The sequence below is a fragment of the Ochotona princeps genome, chromosome 6 (assembly GCF_030435755.1).
Source record: "Ochotona princeps isolate mOchPri1 chromosome 6, mOchPri1.hap1, whole genome shotgun sequence".
Taxonomy (NCBI): Eukaryota; Metazoa; Chordata; class Mammalia; order Lagomorpha; family Ochotonidae; genus Ochotona; species Ochotona princeps.
Genome location: NC_080837.1, coordinates 10,121,228 through 10,147,195, shown reverse-complemented (window position 1 = coordinate 10,147,195; position 25,968 = coordinate 10,121,228). Strand labels below are relative to the sequence as shown.

Genomic DNA, 25,968 nt, shown 5'->3' with positions numbered 1-25,968 from the left:
TGTCTGCAGTTGTGCCTAGAAGTTATTGGATAAAATATAGCAATGAAAAGAATTTGTTTGAAATATAGAATGATGGAGAAAGAGGGAGGGAGAGAGAGGAGAGAGAGAGAGAGAATCTTCCATCTGCTGGCTGGCTCAGTTCTCACAGCTGGACCAGGCTGGAACCAGGAGCCAGGAACTCTGTCTGAGTCTCCCACATAGACCATAGGGGCTCAAACACTTGAGCTACTCACTGCCTTCCCAAGTGCATCGGCGGGAAGCGGGATGAGAAGCAGAGCGTCTGACACTCAAAGCAGTCCCCCTCACCCCCGGATATGGGACGTGGATATCTTAAGTGGTAGCTTTATCTGCTGCACTTCAGTGCAGTGCAGCTAATCGTGACTGTTTGTTGATACCCCTCAAGTTACAAGGTTTCAAACATCCTACACAAAAGGAAGTACAATCTAGCTGAAAATATTTTGCTTCTGTGAGAACCCTGTGAGCCTATCAAAGCCCTTCTCTAAGCTGATTTGAAAAGAAAAAGCCTCCATTAAGGTCTAAACAATACACCGACTCTAAAACATCTTCGAAAAATTCATCAGATTCCAAGCTAGAGTGCTCATAAGGCTGGGCATTTGTCCTAGTGCTGAAGATGCTGGTTGGGTTAGCCACCCACATCCAGTATCAGATGCCTCAGTCTGGTTCCAGTTCTGCTCCTGATAACAGCTTCCTGCTGATATGCAGCCTGGGAGGCAGCAGGTGATGGCTCAGGCAGTGGGCCCTTCCTACCAGGTGGGAAGGAATCAGTCCTTAGCTTCCAGCTTTGGCCTGGCTGGCTGGCCCTGACCATTGTGGGTATCTGGAAAGTGAACCAGTAAATGAAAGCTTCCTCTCTCTCCCCACCACCCCGTCCCCCTCTTTCTCTCTCCCTCTCCTTTCTACTTCTCAAATGAGAAAAAATAACAAGGGACCAGCTTTGTAGCACAGAAGCTTAAGCCACATGACCCTGGCATCCCATATGAGCATCAGTTTGAACTCCAGTTGCTCCACCTCTGATCCAGCTCTCTGCTCATGTGACTGGGAAAGCAGCAGATGGCTCAAGTAGAGCCCTACCACTCTGTGGGAGATCCTGATGGGCTTCCCTGCTCCTGGCTTTGATCTGACTGGCCCCAGCCGTTGTGGCCATTTGGGAAGTAAAGTAACAAACGGGAGATCTCTCTCTCTCTTTCTGTGACTCTGCCTTTCCAATACGTACTTAAATAAATCTTTCAGAAAATTATAAAGAAAAAAATCATGAAATCTGAAGAACATGTTCATGACCAAATGGTTAAAGAACAAATGAAGTACTTTCTTTTTAAACTCCTTTAGCACAACCTCGGTATGAAAACCCAGAGTTTTACCTGCTGGGCGGTGGGTGGCTGTCCCATGATGCATAGTAGGATGTTTAGTAGCATCTCAGCTTTCATCTGCCACAAGGCAACAGCACCTTTCTCCCACCTTGACCACCAAAGCAGTCTTCAGACATGGCCAGATGTCTCCCTGGGCAGTGTCGTCCAAGGTCCAGAGAAGCATGATAAATAAGGTAGAAATCATGCTGGAAATAGGAAAAGAGCTATGCAGACGTAGGGGGATATGGCCATAGGGACTCTTGGCATACACACACAGACGTGAGTGCTAAGGGTCTCTTGTACTTTGCCGTAAGGGAAGAAAAAGAGATGAATATACAAGGACATAGAAATCTCTTAGCTCATGAAAGAGCCTTCCTGTGGATACCCCAATATTCTCCTCAGAACCACTGAATCATTGTCAGTACTTACTAGTTGAACACTCTTATAGGCAAGCAAGTAACTCTCAAATGCATTCGAGAGAAGTCTCTGCAGACAGCATCCCCAGACATTCACAGAACACAAGACGCACGTGCTATGCTGAGTGCTTTCCCAGCTGCTAATAGTGCTGGTGGAAACTCACTCTGCTAGCTGGCATCCAGCCACGGGCATAGCCAGATACTGCACAGCAGCATTTCGCCAAACCTTTCACTGAGATTGGGACGTCCAATTTGTGCTGCATAGCAAACACAGTCCATTTATCACCATTAGTTTGGAACACCAGACATGGTGAGCCGCTCCTTCAGGATGGCTAGTCCACTGCACAGATAACTCATCCAACCCAGGCTGGGCACCTTCACAGCATTCCTTGCCTGCCTCAGTCAGCCATGATCTTTCACTCAGCCTTTCTCTAGGCACCAGGTGGCACTCTGTCTCACCACTTCTTGATGACATATTCACCAGATTAGACTGTTCTCAACCAGTGCAGTGACCAAAATACTTTATCATGAGTTTGGCATAAATAAATGATGCTGTCAATGTCACTACACTTTGCTCCATATAAATGCCTCCGATGAGCGTACTTTAGATTCAAGCGTGTTTTAGGTCAGAGATTAGATTAATGCCCCAATCAGAATCCCAGTGGCAACTACACACATTAGCTGCACGCTCTAGTTTCAATAGTCCATCCACTTAAGACTCTCTGAACTGTCCATGTAGCTGTTTACACAGAATGTGAGCCTAGAGTTTAAAGTCAGAAACTGTTTTAATTTCTAGACATTCCAAAGCCTTTAATAAATAATATAACAATAATAATAAAAACCAAAAAGCAAACCCATTGTCAATTCTCTGTGAATTTCATTAAGTTCCTTGCAACAGTTCCTTGCAAATGCAGGCTGCATCTGACCTTTCTGTGTGTGTGTGTGTGTGTGTGTGTGTGTGTGTACGCTGGTGCTGCAGGTATATCCTGTAGTGCTTGATCTTGGTTCTGTGTTCTATCCTTAGTCTCAAGCTGATGATGTCACCCAAGAAGTGTCACGTTCCAAGTACTGAAACTAATAAGATATGTCTGATACGTCAATAAAGGAAATATTACAATCTTTTAGTAGTGTTCCTCATTTTTTCTCAGTGAAACTGCAATGATGAGCATTGCACTTTCTTTACTATGAGATTAATGTGATGGCTTAGCAGTGTCAACCTTAGACAACATTCAGTATTTTACATATTGCACTTAATTTTAGAAATCCATTTTTGAGGATGAAAACGTTATACTCTCTGGTGCAGTAGATGATAAGGGGCATTGCCACTTTCAGGGGAAAGTGTATCTCTTGGGCTCTGCTGTTACGGTTGTCATGTACTAGTAGCAACTAATTTCAGGTACTAGAGACCCTTTGTAGGCCATTTTCTGATGACAACATCTGTGGATGAAAGCTGATTTCTATCAGTGTATATTCAAGGTTAGGGCAGTCAGTATGAAATAAGTCAGTGGAGCACATGGAAGGTCCCACTTGTCCTTTTAAATTTTTTAATTGATTTGTTTGTAAGAGAGAGAGAGAGAGATGGGTTGTGGGTATCCTGCCAAGTGTCTTAGTTGCTAAACCAAAGGTCTGGATCTCACTTGGGTTCTAGACTTCAGAGTTCAATGATTCTTTGAGAGTCCTTCATTCTCTGGAAAGTTTCAAGGCTTCCACTCAGATTTCTCCTTATTCTATGGCAATTGCTAAGTTACCAAAAAGAAAAGAAAAAGGAAGCCTAGAAATTGATTATCCTCTTTACTAATCTGTCTTCAAGAAGAGAGGCCAACAGTCTTCCATATCCTCTAACAAGAGATAGTAATGGACCCAGGGACCATTCTGGAGAAGGAGAAAATTGTCGGGGATGGAGAGAGGTGTAGAGAGACCTTGGAAGGGAAAAGTTTGTTCTTAGGGCTGATAAGTTTGGGATCCTTTGTTTGGAATTCTCTCCTTTCCAGAGCAAACTCCTGGAAGGGGATGGGAAACTTAGTGCATTTTGGGCAACTGGGCCTGGCCCAGCTTGGAGGGTGGCTGTCTAAGTCACCTGTCCAGAAGAAATCCTGTAGCTTGGATGCCGGGCTTCTCAACCCTGTCCTTGCACCTGCCCCCTGGGAACGTCAGAAGACCTTTCTAGGGTGGCTCAGGGAGAGCTCCACCACGACCCAGATGGGACTTTCTTGGCTTCTTCATTAGACATGAACAGGGGTTGGGGGTCTAGTTTTGTTTGATTTAGAGACATAAACAGCTTTGTCATTTATAAGTACAAAGCTTTAGTGCAGAGAACTTCATAGCATACAAATGACCAATTGGCAGGCAAGCAATAGAAAGAACTGGAGCTGACCCCCATGTACCTCTGATCTAAGGCAGAAAGCATTTCTCCTATGGAAAGAGGCAAGGTTCTAGATTCCTTTTTGATTATCCCATTCTAATCTGGCAAGTATTTAATACTTTGTTCTCTATAGTAGGCACTGCTGGGGACACGTCCATTTAATCCCTTTTATGTCCTCCTTTGTGTCAAATCCTGTGTTTGCTCAGATAGCAGAGTATATCCTCAGCCCTACTGAAGCAAGGGAAGCAGACCCCACCGCTACTCAGAGGGACGTCTCTATTGGTTCAAGTTCATTCTCACAAGTGATGGGTTACAGGGTGCAGCCAATCAGCATGTGGCCTGCCCTCACTGATGCTTTAGACAGAGATTCTGTGACTGAGGTCAGACTTGCTGGACTGAAGGAAACAGCCCAGGCTCTGTGCTTATAGACAGATTTTCTTTCTCTTCGTTCCACTGCTCAATTCTAACTAAGCACGTTGTTTTGGGTTTATCTGCATGACGATGAAAAATGGAGTCTTGGGGTCAGGCCAGCATGGTGAAGAGGGCAGACCCCAGGGAAGAGAAGAGAAGCTGATCTGGAATCCTGGTGGGGCCGTTCCCGCATCCCCTCTGAGTCCTCCCTGTGAGAGCCGTCTTCTGGCTGGAGTTGCTGTGTCCTGCTTGAAGCCAAAAGTCTCCTCATTTCATTCAATGATGTGAGATGTCATCTTCACAGTAGGCTAAATTCTTTAATTCCCAAACACTCTTGTATCTGTTTCTGGGCTCCCTAGCCCCATTCTATCCTATTTCATTCTATTCTGTTCCATTGAGGTGATAACCTCTTGGTGCTAAGAGTCACGCATTTTAATGGCTGTGGAGTTTTAAAGCACTTTTGCAAATCATGGGTCAATGTCACTGTCAGTTCTCTTCATTGGACAAATGACCCTTTAGAATAATTTTACCAGGTGCTAAAACAATCCAGAGTTATAATCAATATTTCACCAAATTAGTTAGTTATCTCCATTATATTATTTAATTTTTCCATTACATTACTAATTTTCTTACTAATTTTAAGAGATAAACTTCACAAATCTGGAGACTTGGATTATTACTCTAAAAATTCAAATTTTCATTTTTTCATCCTTTATTAAAGAGTTCAGGTATCTCATGCACAGCTAATTAATCTTCGACAAGAGAACAGAAAACAACCCAGGAAAAAAGGTTGGTCCCTTCAACAGATGTTGCTCTGACAATTGTTGAGACCATAGAAGTAAGAAACAAGACACCCCCAGCTTTCACCATACACAAAGATCAAATCTAAATGGATAAATGACCTAAGTTTATACCCAGAAAGCATCAAACTATTAGAAGAAAACATAGGAAATACTCTGTAAGATACAAGTATAAGCATTGACTTCCTAGAAAAGGCATCAAAAGCACAGGAAGTCAAGGCCAAAATAAATAAATAAGAATGCATCAAACTGAGAAGCTTCTGCACAGTGAGGGAAACAATGAATAAAAAGCAACCAATATAATGGGAGAAAATCTTTGTACACTACACAACAGATAGGGGGCTAATATCCAGGGTATATTACAAAGAGTTCCAAAAATACAATAACAAAATAAACACATCAGTTAGGAAAGGGGAGAAGGAAGTGAGCAGACATTTTTCAAAGGAATAAATCCAAATGGCTAACAGACATATGAAAAAAATGCTCAAGCTCACCAGCAATAGGGAAATACAAATAAAAACCACTTCGAGGTTCCACTTAACCCCAGTAAGATTGGCCTACACACAGAAAACTACTAGCAACATCTGCTGGCAAGGTTGTAGGGGAAAAAGTACCCTAGTCCACTGCTGGTGGGACTGTGGACTGGTGCAATCACTGTGGAAATTGTATGAAGAGTACTCGGGCAACTGAAAACATACCATGATAGTCTTTGCTACACCATTAGCTATTGTTGACACATATAACTCAGGTTTTCCTGGATACATATACCATGAAAATGGCCAGAAGAGTTTTCACCAGAGATGAAAAAATGTTTTTATAGTTCCCTCGGAAGAGCCAAGAACTGGAAATGAAGTAAGACCGTCTTGAAGAATAACGTGATTGTGAGGATTGCAGAGCCAGATGGCAAAATTTAAACAGCTTCAATAGTTAAAATGGCATGACACAGCACACTCATTCATGCAGTGGGTCACCAAGTATTAGGACAGCAAGTCTAGAGCAGAACCTCATACTGATGGAAGTTAAGTAGGAGACAGGTGGCATTACACATCAACGCATCTTCTGAAACAACTCGTTGTCTACATGACACAAGAATGAAACGGAACCTTTATTTTAAAGCTTCCATCTGCAAACCTGAAGGAGAAAAGCAATGCTAATCTTTGGATGATAATTTTGTGTTTATATTCATAAGTGAGCTAGGCCTGCAACTTCCCCCCTTTGCACAATTTTGTTTGGCTTTGATATCAGGTTGATAGAGACAAGCCTTTTCTGGCGCATCAGGGAGTGATCCTACATGCTATGTTTTCTGAAAAAGCTTACTTATACTTTAATGGGAGTGTTCCTCCCCCGTTTACTCACTTGCAGGTTTTTCTTGTAAGTAGATCTCATTTGGTAAAAGTATTTGGGCCAACTGGGAGTGTATACGTGTGTGTGTGTGTGTGTGTATGTGTGTGTGTGTACTCACCTGTGTGTATATACAGGCAGGTGCTAACAGACACACCTGTCTCCACTTACCACTGAGCAAATATATGTGGAGAGAGTTGGTGACTGGCCAAGGTCATGCAACAGGGTAAGTGGCAACTTGGCATGGGAACTCAGCATTCTTTTTTCCAAAGCTCCAAAGACTAATCCTATTTACTTAATGGCAATGGTAATTCTTAGGTTGGTGTATTAATCTGCTTTTTTGTTGCTTCAATTAAAGGAAAATGTATCTCAGGTTACATGTGTGGAGCCTCACATTGAGCTGGGGGAAAAAGAAAGAGAGATAGACAGCGCGCGTGCCTAGGCAGGACCTGAACCCAAATAATCCACCTTCTTGTGAGAACCAATGACCTAAAGACCTCCCATCAGATCCACCTCTCAGACACCGTAATTAGATGGAATCTTCACCTTTAATTCATCAATCATTAGCATTACAATATTAAAATTTAAACAATCACATGAGTTTTGGGAAAGTAAGTCCTACTTTACCTACCAGAGTTAGGTTTGGGTTGTATGGGTGTGTGTGTGTGTGTGTGTGTGTGTGTGTGTGACAGAGATGTAGCAGGTGCCCTTGACTCCATCATCCCATGTGGGTGAGCACCAGTTCATGTCCCAATTGCTCTGCTTCCTACCCAGCTCCTTGCTCATGGCCTGGGAAAAGCAGAGGAAGATGACTCAAGTGCTGCCATCCACATTGGAGATCCAGATGAAGCCCTTGGCTTTGGCCTTGCTCACTCATGGCTGTCGTAGTCACCTGGAACGTGAATCACCAGATAGATCTCTCTCTGTAACTCTGACTTTCAAATAAATAAACTGTATCTTTAAGAACGGAAACAGAGCTGAGTTTCTGAGAAGCAACACATGGGCCAGTGGTTTGGCCTTCTGCGAGGTACTGGGGGAGCACTCTTCCGAATAAACATGAGGGGCAGGCAAGGAAGATGATGGACTGAAGAGAAGGCCCAGCAAAGATGTGACCTCAGGTGAAGTGTTGTCCGTGAAGGACTCCCAGAAGCAGGGTCTGGAGAGAATAAAGCATACTACAGGGGGCAAGGGCTTGGCTGAGGGGTTAAGATGTTGGTTAGGCTCCTCGGAGCAAAGCGCCTCGGTTTGGTGCCTTGTCAGCCATCAAGGGCTTGGCCAAGGGGTTAAGATGCTGGCTAGATTCTTAGAGCACAGCTTCTAGGTTCGGTGCCTGGCTTCAGCCATCTTGCTGATAAAGAAGATGCTGGGAGGCAGTACTGATGGCTCAAGTCACTGGGTCTCTGTCACCTATGGGAGACCTGGACTGTTCCCAGCTCCTGACTTGTCAAGAGCCTGGAACTCCATCCAGGTCTCCCACATAGGTGCAGGAGCCCAAACATCCTCCACTGAGTGCCTGGACACATTAGCAGGAAGATGAATCAGAAACAGAACAGACAGCACTGCTATGGACACTGGCATTGCATATGGAGGCTTCTCACACTCTGCCGCAACACCAGCACCAGTCAACTTATTTTTAAACCCATTTTCCGTGCGCCTTTTGAAGGATCTTCCTGTGTCTCCTTTAGTGAAGTATCTGTTCAAATCTTTTGCTCATTTAAAAAATTGTTCTTTAACTATTCTGGGTGCACCCCTATTGCCATAGGTTTTGTGGTGATTTTCTTCATCTCTAACTTGTCTCTTACTTTCTTAACAGAGTGTTTTGTTGAAGGGCAGAATTTTTAAATTTTAAAGTCTAATTTATCATTTTTTTCTTTCATTAAAATTACACTTTTGATGTCTTAGGAAATGTTCACTTAATTCAAAATCATGTGTCTTGTCATGGTTTCTTCTGAAAGTTACATAGCTTTTGGCTTTGCATTTAGGTCTATGATAAACTTGGGTTATGAGACAGGGATGCAAGTTCATGTGCTTTGCTTATGGATATGAAATATTCCTGACTATATACCAAAGAAGTTTCAGTTATGCTTGTTTTTTGCAGGTGTGATCCTAATGAACCGATTCTAAAATTTACTTGGAAAGAGACTCAGGTCTGGCATGTTGCCTCCCACCTCTCCCCGCCCCCCCCCCCGAAGTGCCCTGCACGTCAGCCCTGCAGCAGGCCCAGGACTCGAACCCAGGCACTTCTATGGGGGATGGAGGCGCTCCAGCCACGTCTAAACCGCTGCACAAAACTCCTGCCCCAAGCTTATTTTTCAATTCCACTTTTCACAAACTTTAAAAGCCATACCCATATATGGGCTGTAGAATTCCCTGCTGAAGGGCCAGCACATGCTAATCTTCTACCCTGTGGTGCTGGCATCCCCTATGGGATCTGGATTGTGTCCTGGCTGCTCCACTTCCCATCCAGCTCCCTGTTTGTGGCCTGGGAAAGCAGTAGAGGATAGATCAAATGCTTGGGACCCTGCATTCATGTGGGAGACTCAGAAGAAGCTCCTGGCTCCCAGCTTTTGGAGCAGCTTGGCTCTGGATGTTGCAATGATTTGGAGAGTGAGCTAGCAGATGGAAGCTCTTTTCTGTAGCTCTGTGAATCTTTAAAAACAAACAAACAAACAAACAAACAAACATTTTTCCCCGTGGAAAGTAAGACACTGTACACGTATACAAAAGTGTACAAAAAATGTATACATAAAATTTACACTGTGGATCGACATCACAGTGTACGGGACTTACATAGAACTCTAAAGTCTCACACAAAACCCTAAAGTCTCTGGAGCAGTTGACGCCTTAGCCTGTTGACGCCTCACCCTGTGTTGACGCTTGTTTCTGATCTGTGCGGGCGTGGACGTGCACTCACGCTTACGTGTGATGACAGGAATACTCCTCTTACATACGCATCTCCACCTGCAATACAAGATAACCCATTCACTCCTCGCGGTGCGTCCCTTGGGACTCTGCGGCAGGAATCAGCTCGGGGCCCCTAGGGGGAGAGATCAAGGTCCGGCCGAGACCTCTCCAGAACAAACAGCAGCGGCTGGCCACAGTGGGCTGCACCCGGGGGACGCTCAGCCCCGCGCGTCCGGGGGACGGGGTGCCCGGCTCCGGCCAGCGCGCACGCGCACTCAGCCAGGGCTGCCCGGGCCCCAAGGAGCGCGCGGCTGCGCACTGAGCCGCTGCTGCTGCCCGGAAGCGTCGCGCCCGCTCGCGCGCCACGTCGGCCCTGGCAGGTCCACCCGGCGTTGCCCGGCCGCCGAGGGCCGCAGGGCCGGAGCCGCGGCGCACGGACGGAGGGCGCCATGGGCCGCGCGGGGCTGCGCTCCGCCTCCGCGCTGCTCCCGCTGCTGCTGCTGCTGCTGCGCGCCGAGCGGCCACGCGCCGCCGAGCTCACCTTTGAGCTGCCGGACAACGCCAAGCAATGCTTCCACGAGGAGGTGGAGCAGGGCGTCAAGTTCTCCCTGGACTACCAGGTGTGGCTGGGACCGGTCCGGGGTCGAACCTGCGCCAGGTGCAGGCTTGGGGCTGGGGAGGCTGGATTGAACCCGCAGAGGCCACAGGGGGTCGTTGGACCCTGGCTGCCTTCCCTGGAGGAGAGTTGTTAGGGTCCTTCGGAGACCATCGGGCCGGGGTAGGGGTGCAGTCACCCGGAGGGGAGTGCCCTGCATCCCTGGGAGTTGGTCAGAGTGACTGAATGCCGTTTTTGATCTGCTGGATGTAGGCGCTGAGCCTGTTCCAAGACGTGGCCCAGACCTCCTGGTCACCAGTGAACATGGAAGATGAGAGCAATCGGGTTCATAGTTCTGGGAGCTTATTATTAGTAGTATTAGTATTAGTATTATTTTCATTTGTCTCCGCTATGTAAGCTGCAGCCCCGGGAGAGCTCTGCCTGGTGGGTGCTTAGGAGCGGTGCTGTGGCCATCTGGCTCTGAGAAGCCCAGCTCCTCTCTGTTTTGGAGCAGGTGTCAGGGGGCACAGGTCCCTGGAACAGGTGTTGGGCCCCAGGAGGTTTGTAGTGAACCGAGGGAGGAGGGTTGAAAGTTGAGCGGGAGTCTTCCTCAGCCATCTGTTGGCGGACACCTGTGGGCAGGTGCGGCTGCAGAAGTGAGGGGGCATGAGTAGCAAGGGTGGTCAGACGCACTGGAGGCTGGGCTTGGGCCAGCTTTGCAGGTGTTGCCGAGTGCCTTGTCCGTCATGTGGATAGCACACAAACTGGCTGGATTGACATGGGTAACAACAGAAATAATCATGATAAAATAATAATTGTGTGGCTGGATGGTTCTGGGAGCTGCCAGGGCAGAAATGTGACATGGGTAAAAAACATGCCCAGCAGTGGGACCTAAGAGTGTGGACATCTTCGTCTGGAACAAAGGGCCAGTTCACTCCTGGAAGCAGATGGAGACTGCTGGCCCTGTTCTGCCATGGACCACGGCTGCGGCTGGAGACTGCCCTGTGATTCTGCCTCTGTGTGTCTGAGCATCACTTCTGTGAACTGGCCGAGTTGGAACGAAGTGATGCCCAGGGATTCTCCCCTGTCTGTCCCCTACTTCTGTCTTCATGGCCTGTCCCTTGCCTTCAGTCTGCAGCAGTTGTGTCAGAAGTTATTGAACTCCGTCCGCAAGTCAGGAACACCACCAGCTCGGCCGAAGGGGGCGTGGAAGAGATAGGCAGCACACATCCACCTGCCTCTGCCCTGGAGTGAGGTCCCCATCTCCCCCCGCTCCCCACTCCCACCCCAGTCCGTTATTGTCCTGTGGGGAGCCAGTTCGTAGTCTGAGGCATGTCCAACAATTGGCTGGCACCACCAGGCATGTACTGCACTGAGAACTTGTGAACCGTCTCTCATTAAATCCTCACCCCCAGTGTACAAGGAGGGTACTATTGTTGCCCACTTCCAGACGAAGACACGTCCCAGCCGTGGACTGGCGCTGCCCTCAAGAAGGGACTTGCTGCCTGTCTTCTGTTGGGCATACAGCAGAGATCAAGAAGGGGAGCAGTCCATGGCCTTGGGACAGTTTTTCAGGCATCGCTGCTTCATCTTGCTCGTGCTCTCTGAAGGGCTTGGTGAAAAGCCGCTAACAGCAGGGTCACTCCTGCTGTGGAATGATTGAGATGGGGTTGGTGGGCAGCCTTGGGGGAAGGCTCCAGCCCTACCAGTTCCCTGGTGCAACTTTGGGCAGTTTACCTGCAGCCTTAGTTTCCCCTTCCACCAGTTGGGAAAAATTGGGCTTATTGTCCTGTAGGAGAGAGAGAGAGGGAATGGGGTCAGGCAGACAGGGATTCAAATCCTGGCCCTGTTGCTTCCTTACTAGCAGTGTGATCATGCAGAGGGGTGAGGCGGCACCTACCTCTGCAGGTGGCAAAGGTGACATGTCCAGGTCTTATGTTTGGTCAGAGGGTCTTGGGTCCTTGGTCACAGCAGCTCTTCTGTGATTGCCAGGTCATCACGGGAGGTCACTATGACGTGGACTGCTACGTGGAGGACCCCCTGGGGAACACCCTCTACCGGGAGACCAAGAAGCAGTATGACAGTTTCACGCACCGGGCCGAGGTCAAGGGTGTCTACCAGTTCTGCTTCAGCAATGAGTTCTCCACTTTTTCACACAAGACCGTCTACTTTGACTTCCAAGTGGGTGACGAGCCCCCCATCCTGCCAGACATGGGAAACAAAGTCACGGCTCTCACCCAGGTGAGTGAATGCCAATGACTGCAGGCCTGGCTGAACCCTCTCTCCTGTTCCTTGTCTTTGAGTCCTAAGCTCCGCTCCCCCATTGCTGGGCAATATGTGTACAGCATAAGCACCAACGGGGTGATCCAGGCTTGCTCTTTCTTTCTTGTGCCTTCCCTGGGGGTTTTGGGATCCTCCATGGAAAGAAGGAGAGAATGAGAAAGGCCCGGCTGCTGCTTGGGAGTCATTTGGCTTCTGCTCCTGCCCTGCTGGTGCACAGCTACAGGCAAAGAAGGAAGGCTGTCAGGTTCAGGCCTGGCTGGATGCCCCCCGCTTAGCTACCGTGGTGACATGGTGTGGGAACCCGGAGACCTCCAAGTCAACTTGCCCTCAAGATTGACTATCCTCCGAATGCCACTCTCTTCCCCTCCTCCCTGCCTTTCTGCAGGCCAAGACTCACTTCTGCTGCACCTGTGCGCGAGGCGTGCTCACAAAGGGAGCTGGGCCCATGTCTGTTGAGTGACTGTCAGAAGCCGTAGAGACCGGTCAGGCAGGAACAACCACCCATGGCTGTTCCAGGAGCAAAGCTGGAGCCTCCTGGGTGTCCAATAGGCATGCTGTGAGGTGGCCATGTGCTGTGCTGGCCTCTCTGTGGCTGCTGCATGGTGCATCGGCAGCAGGAGGGAGAGCTGTGTTGCCTCCGTCCTTGTTACATTACAAACCCACTTCCTCCTCGGCACTGCAGTGCTGCAGTGACATGTCCGATGTTCATCAGTCACTGGAAGCTTGTGGCCAGGCCCAGGAAGTTCTGTTGGCTGAGGCCGAGTCTGAACATGGCTGCCGTTGGAGGACCTGCCCACTGAGCGTGTGTGTTGTGCGTGAGATCTCGCACCAGCAGAGCTGGGGAACGAGCTGATGATGGCTGATGGAGCAGCCTCCGTGGATGGCATTCTAGGCATTTCCAGACTCTGCCCTGGAGATGCTCCCTTTCCTTCCAGATCTGCAGAGAAGTGGCTTGATGGGTTGGTCCATGGAGCACTTGCGATGGCCATGCCCTCCCTGATATTAGGAGCCTGGCAAGAAATAGCCGTGTGAGCTGGGGAGCCGCAGTGCACCGTGGTTGGGGCTTGGGCTGCAGGGTGAGGGGATCTTAGGTTCTCCCAGCAGGCTCAGGATGGCTTCGTTGGGGCAGGTAGCTCACCTGTCCTAGATGAGGGAGGGACTTCCATGTGGCGGGGAGAACAGGTGACATTATCAGCATGTGCTGTTTATACTTCTCGCCAGCTTCCAGGGGAGTGCAGCTGCCCGGCAGCCAAGCTGAAGGTTATCTGGGCCCCTGGGTAGAGGCTTGAGGTTTCCCACCCATTTTGGCAGGATTTGGGGTTTTCTCACTCCACGGTGGGGCCTTAATGTCAAGTCTTTGAAGAATGGACAGGCCCCAAGCGGCTGTCTGCAGAGGCCCCATGAGGCAGGGGATGGAGGACATCCTGTGGGGGTTGCAAGCTGCCAGCCATGCAGTGGGTAGAGGAGGTGAGTGGGGTGGCAGAGCGAGCAAAGGGTGGGGTTCAAGGACAGCTTTCAGGATGAGTGGAGAGGCTTCCAGGCAGGGAAATCAAACCACAGCTGGTGGTGTAGGCAGAACAGAGCGCCATTCCCTGCCCCCTCTCTGCCCCAACCCTGAGCCCCAAGAAAGTAGGAAACAGGCTAGAGGCACTGCCTGATGAGGTAGTTTGTCCCTCCTGAAGGTTCATGTGCCAGGGCTTGGTCCCCAGGGCAAGAGTATTGATGGACGGTGGAGATGAGACTCTAGTGACCATCTTCTGGGGATGGGCTGGGCCTAGCAGGACTCCTGTCTCCACATGACAGTGGGTTGATGGATGCAGAGCCTCTCAGTGGTTTGGGTCCTTGTGCCGGTGTGGCTTCCTGTTGCCCTATGCTGGGTTAGAAAGCGGCATGTGGTGCCTTGCTGCTCAGCAGATGGAGCTGCCTGGCTGTGTTCCCTCCTCGCCTCCCCACCTCCAAGCTTTGTTTTCTGAAGTTCCCGCCCACAAGTGTGTTGCAACGGTGGGTGCTGTGTGGGTGCCAAGCAGGCTGGGCAGGACAATGCCACGTCAGCAGTGGCAGCTGGCCCCTCCCTCCCTGCGGCTGTTCTGGCACCAGGTCCTCTGGGCAGCACCACTGTCTGTGTCCAGTGTGGCTGGCCTCTGAGGGGAGACTCAGGTGGTGTCTGAGAGGCTTGCATCTGGCACTTTGCAGCTTTCCTCCGACTCCTCTTCCTCCCACCTTCCTCTCCAGGGCTTCTGGATACTGGAGGAATGCTGGAAATGCAGTCCTAGTCCTTCCTGGTTTAACCCCCTTCTTTTATCTCTGACAGCTGGCAGGCATTCAGGAGCCTGCATAGTATTGCCAGACAAGTTGGGTGGGCCAGGGCTCTGTGCCCCAGCAGCCTCCTTCACTGGTTGGCATTGAAACCAGTTGGCACTTGGAAGGTCCACCTGGAATCCACATCAGTCTGTTTTTATCTATTTTCATCTACTTGAAAGGCAAAATTAAAGAGAGGAAGAAAGAGAGGTTGATCTTCCATCTGCTGGTTTACATCCCGAATGCCTACAACTGATGCTGGGCCAGGCCAAAGCCAGGGACCCTAGATGTCCACCTGTGTCTCCCACACTGGTGGCAGGGGCCCAAGTACATGGGACATCTTCTGCCTCCCAGGGGACATTGGCAGGGAGCTGATCAGGGACAGAATAGCTGTGTCTTGAGCCAGTGCAGGTGTCCCCAGCGTAACCTAATGGGTAACATCCACTTGGAATCTGCTTCTTCCCCACTTGCCCCTTTCCAATATTAAATGTCTGTGGGTACAGCCTGACTATCGCATGTGGGAGGGAGGAGGAGCCCAGGGCCACTGCTGTGCAGTCTTAGGGATGGGGACAGGGTAGTGCTCTTCTCTGTGCATAGTTCATCTGTGTAGTTTGGGAGCTGAAGCAGGTATCTAGCAGGTGCTTGATGGGCCCCTGGAGCCTGAGCACTTGCTCACATGGTGTTGTCTAGCCTTGTCTGCAGTGAGATTGCCTCTGAGTTCTGCCACAGGCACAAGGTACTGGTTGTCCGTGGCTGAGTAGCTCATCCCCATGCCTGCTGGCACCCACTCTTGTGTCTGCGGAGCCCCTCACAGCTCTGCGTACTCTGGGGCAGGTCAGGCTTGGCCAGGTTTTGCAGCCCAGGCTGGGGCTGGGCTCTTCCCTGGCATCTGTGGGGAGGGACGTCCACTCACGGGCCCATGCTGTGCAGTTGTAGGATTGAGGTCCCATCCATCCTGTTGCCAACTGTGGTGCCCTCAGTCCTTGGTGGCCTTCCCTCTGGCCCTGGGCAGGTGGGTGCTGCCTCCTGCAATAAGGTGGGGAATGTGCTAGGTGTTCAAGGACTGGCATGGTATTCCCTCAGACCCTGGACAGTCCCTTTGACTCAGTGACAGCTGACAGCTGTGTGGTCACAGCGACGATGGCCTGAAGCGGTCACAGGTTCCTGGAGTTAGTTCAGGAAGGCACTCCATGCGGCTGCAATAGGGGACATTTTCAGATTTCTGCCTGCTGCCTGGAATGTTCCAGTGGGAAGTTATAATGTACTACATGCAAGCATCTGTATGAACGCATGGAATGTGCATGTGTGTGTGCTCAGGGAAAGCGAGAAGCATGTCCTCACTGTTTGCAGAGCTGTGACCCAGAGCCCAGCACTGCAATGGCTTGGTTCTTTCTCAGCTGTTTATGGACTGTGTGGATCTTGTGTGATTCATGTGGCCTCCTCGGGCCTCAGTTTCCCATCCATGCAGTGACTTAAGCAGTAAGTCAGTCTTCCCTAATGGCGAGGGTGCTGTGGGCATGGGCAGGGCTGCAAGGGTAGGCTCGAGGCTCAGTTCATGGAGTCAGACCCTGTGTCAGCCACATGGCAGCACTGTGACTCTGGGGAGCTCACTGGACCTCTTTGCATCACAGCATGGCAGGAGGAAAACAAACCACATGAAACCCTCAGACCAGAACCCCAGTTAGCAGCCTGGACATGGTCATCTGGCATTGCCTGTGGGCTGGATTCTGCACCTCTGCCTTTCGGAGTGAGAGAGTGACCAAAGCCCTTGTCTCCTGATTTGCTGTGCTCCCTAACTCAGGACTGAGTGATGTGACCGCTTCTCTCTCCCTGCCCAGATGGAGTCAGCCTGCGTGACCATCCACGAGGCCCTGAAGACTGTGATCGACTCACAGACCCACTACCGACTGCGCGAGGCCCAGGACCGCGCCAGGGCTGAAGACCTCAACAGCCGCGTCTCCTACTGGTCTGTGGGCGAGACGATTGCCCTGTTCGTGGTCAGCTTCAGCCAGGTGCTGCTGCTCAAGAGCTTCTTCACTGAGAGGCGCCCGCTCAACAGGGCTGTCCACTCCTAGTGCTGCATCGCCAGGCCCTGGGGCTGGCTGAGCCGTGCACCCTAGCCCGGGACATGGGTCCCAGGATGTGTGGCTCCAAAATAGCTTCCATGCTTGCTGGCCGTTCCTCTCTCTCCACCTGGGAGGGCGGGGGAAGTAGCAGAGTGTGCCACCGAAGCGGGACCTACTCATGGCTGCATGGGTGCCCTGGGCCCACTGTTTCTCTCCTAGGGACCAGGAATGTGGCTAATAAAAGTGGAAGTGTGCGCAGCCTGGGGACTGTGTCCTCCCTTACTTGCTCTGCAGGCGCTCCCAGGCCTCCCTGTCCATGTGTGGACAGAGGATTGGTGTCTCTCCTAGAGCAAGGGGTATGGGGAACCTCTGTGCAAGAGCTGTCCGGCAGGGGGGCGTGGAACTGTTTCCCCCAGCCCCCACCACCACGGGTGAACCAAAGCAGGGATTGAGTGCCACGAGTGGCCTTAGTGTTATAGTCACCCACCAGGCCATGTGCAGGTCTTTCTACTGCTGTTTCCTGTGGGTGGGTGGTGGGGGGAACTCTCCCTCTCTCTGGGTCATTCGTACATATGTTTTTAAAAGTGTCTGATGGTTTGCTTCACAACAAAGATTTTCAGAAAAGACACCAGAGCTTCTGGGAGAAATTCCCTAGGAAGCAGTTAGGATCTGGGTGGGTGAACTGAGCTTAGGTCTAATTCTTGTTGGACCAGCTCATGTTGGTATGTGGTACTAATGCCTAACACAGCTGAGAGTGGGTCCTGCATGCTGTGTGAGGTAGGTGCATGTAATAAAATGGCAATTTTACTTTAGGATTGCCAGGCTGGAAGCTTCATGGCCATAGGGGAGATGTTCCAGGATAGGATAGGATAGCAGGTACTCCAGAGGCAAGAAGGAAACTCTTGGAGAAAGAATACAAGTGAGCATCTCAGAATCAAAGATCTCAGATTGAAGAGTGGCAGGTGGGACTGAGAACTGACCACGGTCTGGCTACTCTGTACGGAGGACAGTCTGCTACAGACCTACCCAGGCGTGCAGAGCCAGGGCTAGGTGACGAGAAATGACCCCAAGAAGCCACTGTGGGGCACCCGACAGCTAAGGATGCTTACTAGTGGGTACAATGTTTGGGACCAGAAAAAAAAAGAAAGAAAGAAAATATACTCAATAACATATACTGGTGGAGTGGGGTGCTCAGAGGGGATGAGTTAAAGTGATTGTCTAATTTAGGGAAAGGTCCCAATCTTGATGAACTTAAGAAATCTGGGTGGGGGGAGGGTGTGGAGTGGGAGAGCAAAAGCAGGCTAAGTCTTTGCCTGGAGTGCTGGCATCCCATAAAGATGCCAGTTTGTGTTCCTGCTGCTCCACCTCTGTTACTGTTGCTTACTTATGGCCTAGAAAAGCAACAGAGGAAATCTCAAGTGTTTGGGCTCCTGCACCCACATGGGAGACCCAAAAGATGTTCCTGGCTTCTGGTCAGCTCCCGCCATTGTGGCCATTTGGAAAGTGAACCGTCAGATGGGAGATCTGCCTCTCTGTCTCTTCTTTCCTCTGTAAAACTTGCCTTTCCCATTAAGAAAGAAAGAAAGAGAGAGAGAGAGAGAGAGAAATAAAGAAAAGAGAGAAAGAAAGAAAGAGAGGGAGAGAGAGAAAGAAAACAAGAAGTAGGAGCCATGATGTAGGAGCCAGCACCAAACGACACAACCAGAAGCAGTATTTTTGAAATTAGCTGAGCTTGATCTGGGAAAGCAAAAAGTAACAAGAAGCGAAAGGACAACAGGGTATTTGAAAACGAAAGGGGAATGGCTGGAAGAGTTACACACAATTTCTATTAAAACATCAGGTGCTTGGCTTAGCCTTTAAGACGATTGGGTTGCCTGCATCCTGTGTCAGAGTCTCTGGGTGTAAGTTTCAGCCCTGCTCCTGCTTCTGTCTTCCCACTAATGCACCCCCTGGGAGGCAGCGGGAGTGGCTGAAGAAGTAGGGTGCCTGAGGCCCATGTGATGACCCTGGACTGAGTTCCCAGTTCTTTTTGACCCAGCCCAGACCCAGCTGTTGCAGGTATTTGGGAAGTGATACTAAGCCCTGACATGTGATTGGGAGTGTTCTCTCTACCTCTTTCTCTTTCTGAGAAATAGAAATCTCTAGTAAAAGAAAACCACTTGCAATAGACTGTTGCTTAAAATCCAAAGACTATCACCCAAGTATGCAAGATCCAATGATATGTTTTCTTTGAGGGACTCAAAACACCACATATTGAGAATGAATGGATGAAAGGGGACTTTTTCTTTTAGGACAATGCCAACTTAGGGACCCTGAGGTTGTAATCAGAGCACCTGAGAGTAGAAGGCAAGAGACAGGCTCTCATGGAAGCATCTCATAGCAGGGTGAGGGAGCAGTGAAAAGAATGGTGGGCAGGAGGATGTCAGCCATTGTCCTTGGATGTTGTAGAGGGAGGTCTCTCTCTCTCTCTCTCTCTCTCTTTCTCTCTCTCTCATACACACACACACACACACACACACACACACACACACACACACACTGCAAGCAGACAGACTGCAGAGACACATGGACTCAGAGGGGGAAAACTGCACAGGCTCTAGCCAAGCCCCAGATGCTGTGAGGCATCACACATACCCAGCCTTGCCAATGGCAGCATTCCCTAGCTTAAACAGGGGGTGAGGTAGAAGTTGGGGGTAGGGTTGAATGGGCATTGGCACACATTCCTCTTGTTGCTTTGTCAGAATCCTCGGTTTAAAAACAATTGTGTTTTTTTGTTTCTCTTTAAAGGATGGATTTGTTTATGAGAGGGAGAGAGGGAGAAAGAGGAATTGTTGGTTCACTCCTCAGATGGCTTCAATGGCCAGGACTGGGCCAGACCAAAGCCAGGAGCCTGGAACTCCACCTCGGTCTCCTATGAAGGTGGCAGGGGCCCAAGTACTTTGCCAAGTTTCCTTCCCAAGTGCATCATCAGGGAGTTGGATTGGAAGTGGGGTAGCCAGGATTCTAACTCGTTCCCACCATATGAGATACTGGTGTCACAGGTAATAGCTTAAGTGGCTGTACAGCAGCCTCCCTAGGCTAGCTATTCTGGCTGTGTGGTTATGTCGCAGAATCCTCCAGATAGGCGTCTATTTGCCCCACCCACAGCAAACGAATCACTAACCCAGGAAGGTGGAAGAAAGGAGGGTTTACTTTGCAATGCACAAAGCAAGTGGTTGTGCAGCAATTGCCCAGTACCCACACTCCCCAAGGGATTAAGGATGGTACATGATCTGCCCATGTACAGTTAGGTCTCTGATTGGCTCGTGGTGCTCAGGGCCTTCCTTTAATTGGTCAATGAATGACAGGAGGCTGCCAGCAAATTCTTCTGAGGATGCTGTGATGATAGAGTGGGGTCTGGGTCCTTATGTAGCGTTCAGAATAGAGCCTAGGTTAGGACGTTTACCAACAAAGGGGACTATTGAATTCTGAGGCTTGTGAACTGGGACTCTATGGGGTCAGCCTCACCCACACGCCGCTCCTTTGACTCAGTTAGTTGATCTCTGGTAAGGAGTTGACTTGCAAGCATTGAAATGGAGACAGAGGGGCCAGGCACGGTAGCCTAGTGGCTAAAGTCCTCACCTTGCTCATGCCAGGATCACATATAGGCGCCAGTTCTAATCCTGGCAGTCCTGCTTCCCATCCAGCTCTCTGCTTGTAGCCTGGGAAAGCAGTCGAGGATGGCCCAAAGCCTTGGGACCCTGCACCCGCATGGGAGACCCGCAAGAGGCTCCAGGCTCTTGGCTTTGGATCAAGTGCAGCTCCGGCCGTTGCAGTCCCTTGGGGAGTGAATCATTGGACAGAAGATCTACCTCTCTGTCTCTCCTCCTCTCTGTATATCTGACTTTCTAATAAAAATTAAAAATTAAAAAAAGAGTTTGCAAAACCTATACTGAAACCTGGGTCTTTAAAGAAAAATAGAAATAGAGATAGAGGAACCACAGGCTGAGGATGAGAACCAAGGCCTGATAAAGTCTACATCAAGGATAGTAGGAATAAGAGCTCAGTTTCAGCAGAGGGACAACCACTGGAGAGGCAGAGCCCGGGAAGTGTAAAGCCTGGGGCTTTCCCCAGAGCAGATAGAGGAGGGAGACTTCTCCTAAGTCACTGCTTCAAGCAAGTGTACAAGGAAGTGGAAAGAACATTCTTGGCCAAATTCAACATGCAGGTGAGACCTAACTGCTGAGTGATGGGAAATGGAGCGAGGTTAACGAGAACCTGTTTGTCCAGCTCTGAGGGCAGGGCCAGGGAAGGTTGGAGGCTGCTGTGCGCTCTTCCAGCTCTGTGGGACTCCGGCCATTGGTCTTTTCTTACCTCCGCAGTCATTCCAGCAGTGCAGGTTCTGACATGGTGCGCTGTGCTCCTTTAAGCAATGAGCCTCTTAACTGGCTTCTTCACCAGTCACCATGGGATGAGGTGTTTTTTTTTGTTTTTGTTTTTGTTTTTGTTGTTGTTGTTGTTGTTGCTTGCTTCTACTAGTGTACAGAGGAAGTATCAAGGTTGGTCTACCTTTGTCCAGTGGAGGCTCCTGGCCACTGAGGTGCCCATAGCCTTGGTTTAAAGTGACTGTGAGAATGGGATTGAGAAAGAAAGGGCCTCCGGGAGACAAGAGAACATTTTCTTTCTTTTTTTTTTTTTTTAAGATTTTATTATTATTGGAAAGGCAGATATACAGAGAGGAGGAGAGACAGAGAGGAAGATCTTCCATCCGATGTTTCACTCCCCAAGTGAGCTGCAACAGGCCGGTGCTGCGCCAATCCGAAGCCGGGAACCAGGAACCTCTTCCGGGTCTCCCACACGGGTGCAGGGTCCCAAAGCTTTGGGCCATCCTCAACTGCTTTCCCAGGCTACAAGCAGAGAGCTGGATGGGAAGTGGAGCTGCCGGGATTAGAACCGGCGCCCATATGGGATCCCGGGGCTTTCAAGGCGAGGACTTTAGCTGCTAGGCCACGCCGCTGGGCCCAAGAGAACATTTTCAAATTAAGTAAAACAAGCTTGTGTGCAGGAAGCTCCTCCTTCTGATGTGATTTTTTTAAAAAAGAGTTTGCTCATGTACTTATTTGCAAGGCAGAGTTAGAGAGAGAAAGAGAGAGAGAGTGAAAGAGAGAGAAATCTTCCATGACCTGTTTCACTCCCCAAAAAGGCTGCGAATGGCTGGGAAGGTACTAGGCTGTAGCTGGGAGCTTCTTCTGGCTCTCCCATGAGGGTATGCGGCCCAATGACTTGAGCCATCCTCCACTGCTTTCTTAGGCAGATTAACATGTGACAGGAGCCTTCCAGAAATTAAAAAAAAGGGGGGGGGGGGAAGGATTTTTTTTTCTTGGGAAAGAAATGTGGCAGTATCAATTTATCAGCATTTGCTTGTCAACCTCATGTTAAGCAATGATTAGTCAATCAGTGTGTAGTTCATTACATATGGGGTGGAGCAGGGATAGTAGACCTACTAAAAGAAATTAGTTAACCTTATTGATAACTATGCACAACTTTAAAGTAATCCCTATAGTAATCAAGTAGCACTAGAACATCCCATCACTGTACGTAACTGTGGAAGGCAGACAAAGGAGCTAATCATATGCATAACGAAATGCTTCCGTTTGCGGCTCAGTCTTCAGGGATATGAACCTGACTGAGCGTCATGCTGGCATGAAAATGAAGAAATCAGTCTTGCGAAAGCCTCTATGTCTTGGATTTCTGTTCAAGTACCTTGCTATTTGCATGGAGCCAGATCAGAAGAGGAGGAGCTGGGACACCAGCTGGCCCCTCAGTGGGATGCCAGGGTTACAGGCAACAACTTTACTGGCTATGCTACAACACTGGCCCTTGGAGTAGCCTTGATACAGGCTAGCCCTGGGCTCAGTTCATGAATCAGAGAGCTGGGAGATATCCCTCAGTTTTTTTCTGGCAACTCTGCACCCTAACTCCATACCCCGGCATGCCAGTTCAGCACTCCCATTTTCCCAGGATGCACCTAAGCCGTTCTCCCAGAGGTCGTCACTTGCACTGAACCCCACCCAAATTCCACTTGCATATTCAATTAGGACACCTTTCTCTAACCAAGAAAGGGCCAACTAGTCTGGAATATGGGGTGTACTTCTTGTGGGGTGGCCCATGTCCGTGTCTGAATATGTCTCTCTGTCTCTTTAAGAAATCCTGCTTCCGTCCTTGCACTTCACCTGTTTCTCTGCTTTGAATTCTTGCCTCATGCAGAAGCAAGAGCTTGGAGTAAGATGGCCATCTGTCCCCGCAACAGTCTCAGCAGCCTCATAGGCAGCATAAACCCGTTCTTCCTGTTTTATGTATTTATTTTCAAGGTTTCTTTTCAGAGATTTATGTACTTATTTGAAAGGCAGAGTTAGAGAGAGAGAAGGAGGGAGAGGGAGCTTGTCATGTGCCATTTTGCTTCCCCCAAACACCTGCAGCAGCCAGAGCTGGGCCAGGTTGCAGCCAGGAGCCAGAAATTTCACTCAGGTCTCCCATGTGAGTGGCAGGGCCCCATCACCTGCTGCCTCCCAGGGTATGCATTAGCAGGAAGTTGGATTGGAAGCAGAGGGAGGACTCGAACTCAGATCCTCCCCAACGGAACATGGGTATTCTAAGTGTGGTTATTAATTGCTGCACTGAAGACTGGTGACTCCAACAACCACAAACTTTTAATAAAATTGTTGAATAAGTAATGTCTCTAAAATTGTTGTTGTGGATTTGTGATGTGAAAAGGAAGTTGTTTCCTCCATCATACTCCGTGGTTCCCAGAAATCAACTTTAGCAAATAAAAGGAAAACGGAATTTGAATCAATGAAACCACAGGTGAGCCCTGGAAGGCCAACCACATCCATGATCAAGTGGGGGACCCTGTGGGCAACTGGGAGACCCTTCCAGTGTTCCTCCTTGCTCAGGGGTGTAGGGTGGAACAGGGCAGATGGAGGAGGAGACAATCAGCTTTGTTGCCACAGACCACACACCTGTTGTGAAGTGCCCTGGCGCCCTCACACATCCTGGGTGGCAGTGGCAAGCAGGGAGGGGGAGGAGCCGAGTCACAGCTGGAAGGCGCACAGAGGCTGTGTTTTGGGAGGATCACCCCAAGAAGAAGGGCGATTCAAACACACATTGCCTTTTAAAGAAGAGATAAGACAGAGCAAGGCTCCAGAGCAGGGTTAGAACGAACTGTAGAAAAGATGAAAAGGAGCTGTCAGATGCTGGGAAATATGTGCAAGCTGGAAAAAAAAATCACAGAAATGATAGCAAATTTAAAGATGCTGGTACTGCTGAAACACTAAGCAGTGCCTCGAAGAAAGACTTGGGAAACCTGACCCTAAGACAAAGAACAAAGGTGCACACTATTAGATTTGCACAACAAAGGAAGCATCCAGCAGGCAGATAATTGGTGCTCTGAAGGAGAAAACAGAACCACACAGTTTCAAAGACATGGGGAAGAAAGCTTTCATAAAATGGAGTCCTTGGTTTCAAAGACCACCTTTGTGTTTCAGGGAAAAAACGAAGCAGAGTAATCAACAGTTACTGGGTTTCAAGGAGAGATGAACAAAATTGACAACTTTTTTTTTAAAAAAAGTACTGTTTTGAGGGAAGTTTGGAAGGCAAATTAATAGAGAGGAAGAGACAGATATGTCACCTATTGGTTCAGTCCCCAAACGGCCACAGTGGTCCAGGCTGGGACGTCCCAAAGCCGGTAGCCAGGAATTTCATCTGAGTTTCTCATGTGGGTACAGGGGCCCAAGAACTTGGCCCACCTTCTGCCACCTGCTCAAGGACATTAGCAGGGAGCTGGATCACACAAGTGGAGCAGCCAGGACTGGAACTGGCACTCTGATAATGGGGTGCTGATCTTGTGCAGGGTGGCTTAACCCATTGCATCACAGAATGAAATTGGGGGTAAGAGAAATGAATTAAACCTACGTGCAAGTCTCCAACATGGTACGTCTTCACATACCAATAACCCTTAGTGGTTTTCTGCTTGCCTATTGCTTAGTAGCTCGATATCCCGTAAGAGCTGACTGTGCTGAAAGCCAGTTGAGTCAGAAGAAACCGACCACAGCTTGCGTTGGGATAGACCTCCTCACAACTCCTGAGTGATGCTAAGTGATGTGGACAAGTGGCATGTGTGAAACTGTGAGCCAAGGGCTTCCCCTACCCCCTCCTCTGTACCTGTCACACTCTCCCACTGGTTTGCTCAATTTCACACCCTGTGTATCTCGCGCCAGTGGATGCCCACCCACTTTCCTCCTGAACAGGGAGATTGAGCTGGGATTGGCTATTACCGGCTCCTTTCTTCTTGGAGGCTCATTCATGGTTGCCATCAATGTAGATGTGTGCTTTCTTTTTTTTTTTTTTTTAAGATTTATTCATTTTTATTATAAAGTCATTTTATTATAAAGTCAGATATACAGAGAGGAAAGACAGAGATCTTCTGTCCGATGATTCACTCCCCAAGTGAGAGCAACGGCCGGTGCTGTGCCGATCCGAAGCCGGGAACCTGGAACGTCTTCTGGGTCTCCCACGTGGGTGCAGGGTCCCAAATCTTTGGGCCGTCCTCGACTGCTTTCCCAGGTCACAAGCAGGGAGTTGGATGGGAAGTGGAGCTGCCGGGATTAGAACTGGAGCCCATATGGGATCCCGGTGCGTTCAAGGCGAGGACTTTAGCCACTAGGCCATGCCGCCAGGCTCTAGATGTATGCTTTCTTTCTCTGAAGATAAACTAGTGTTTGTGTAATAATGGTCGTGTGTGTGTGTGGTTGGGTGGGTCTGTCATCTGATGACAGCCTCCTTTGATTGGTCAGTGACAACATTTGGAAGGCAGAGTGGGCTGCAGTGGGGTAGCTGGGAGTGATTTCCGCTCAGGGACTGGGGGTCCTGGAGGAACCTCTGAGGCCAAAGGGACAGCAAGGACTCCCCATGAGTATGGTGTTCATGGACCTAGGGCCCACCTGCACTGCTTCTCCAACTCAGCTAATTCCTTTGAGAACAAGCAGGGCAAGTAAGCTCTCCACTGAGTGGGCAGGCTGGGAGAGGGGTAGAGGCGGGGACCTGCTTGTATGTGGCAGGTGTATAAAGCACAACAGGGGCACTCGGTT

General features: G+C 49.5%; 1 protein-coding gene across 1 annotated transcript; it reads left to right on the top strand.

Moving 5' to 3' along the window:
* Positions 1-9,923: 9,923 nt before the first annotated feature.
* On the top strand, positions 9,924-17,107 carry TMED3 (transmembrane p24 trafficking protein 3). The gene is made up of 3 exons (XM_058665555.1): positions 9,924-10,221; positions 12,189-12,437; positions 16,616-17,107. Exons 1-3 carry the CDS (start codon positions 10,051-10,053, stop codon positions 16,850-16,852), a joined length of 657 nt encoding a protein of 218 aa, XP_058521538.1. The 5' UTR covers positions 9,924-10,050; the 3' UTR covers positions 16,853-17,107.
* Positions 17,108-25,968: the final 8,861 nt, after the last annotated feature.

Excerpts from the sequence above, each read along its gene's own strand:
- TMED3 (XM_058665555.1), top strand. The coding sequence starts at position 10,051 with ATGGGCCGCGCGGGGCTGCGCTCCGCCTCCGCGCTGCTCCCGCTGCTG. Across the intron at positions 10,222-12,188 it reads AGTTCTCCCTGGACTACCAG|GTCATCACGGGAGGTCACTA; the intron begins GTGTGGCTGGGA and ends TGTGATTGCCAG. Across the intron at positions 12,438-16,615 it reads AAGTCACGGCTCTCACCCAG|ATGGAGTCAGCCTGCGTGAC; the intron begins GTGAGTGAATGC and ends CTCCCTGCCCAG.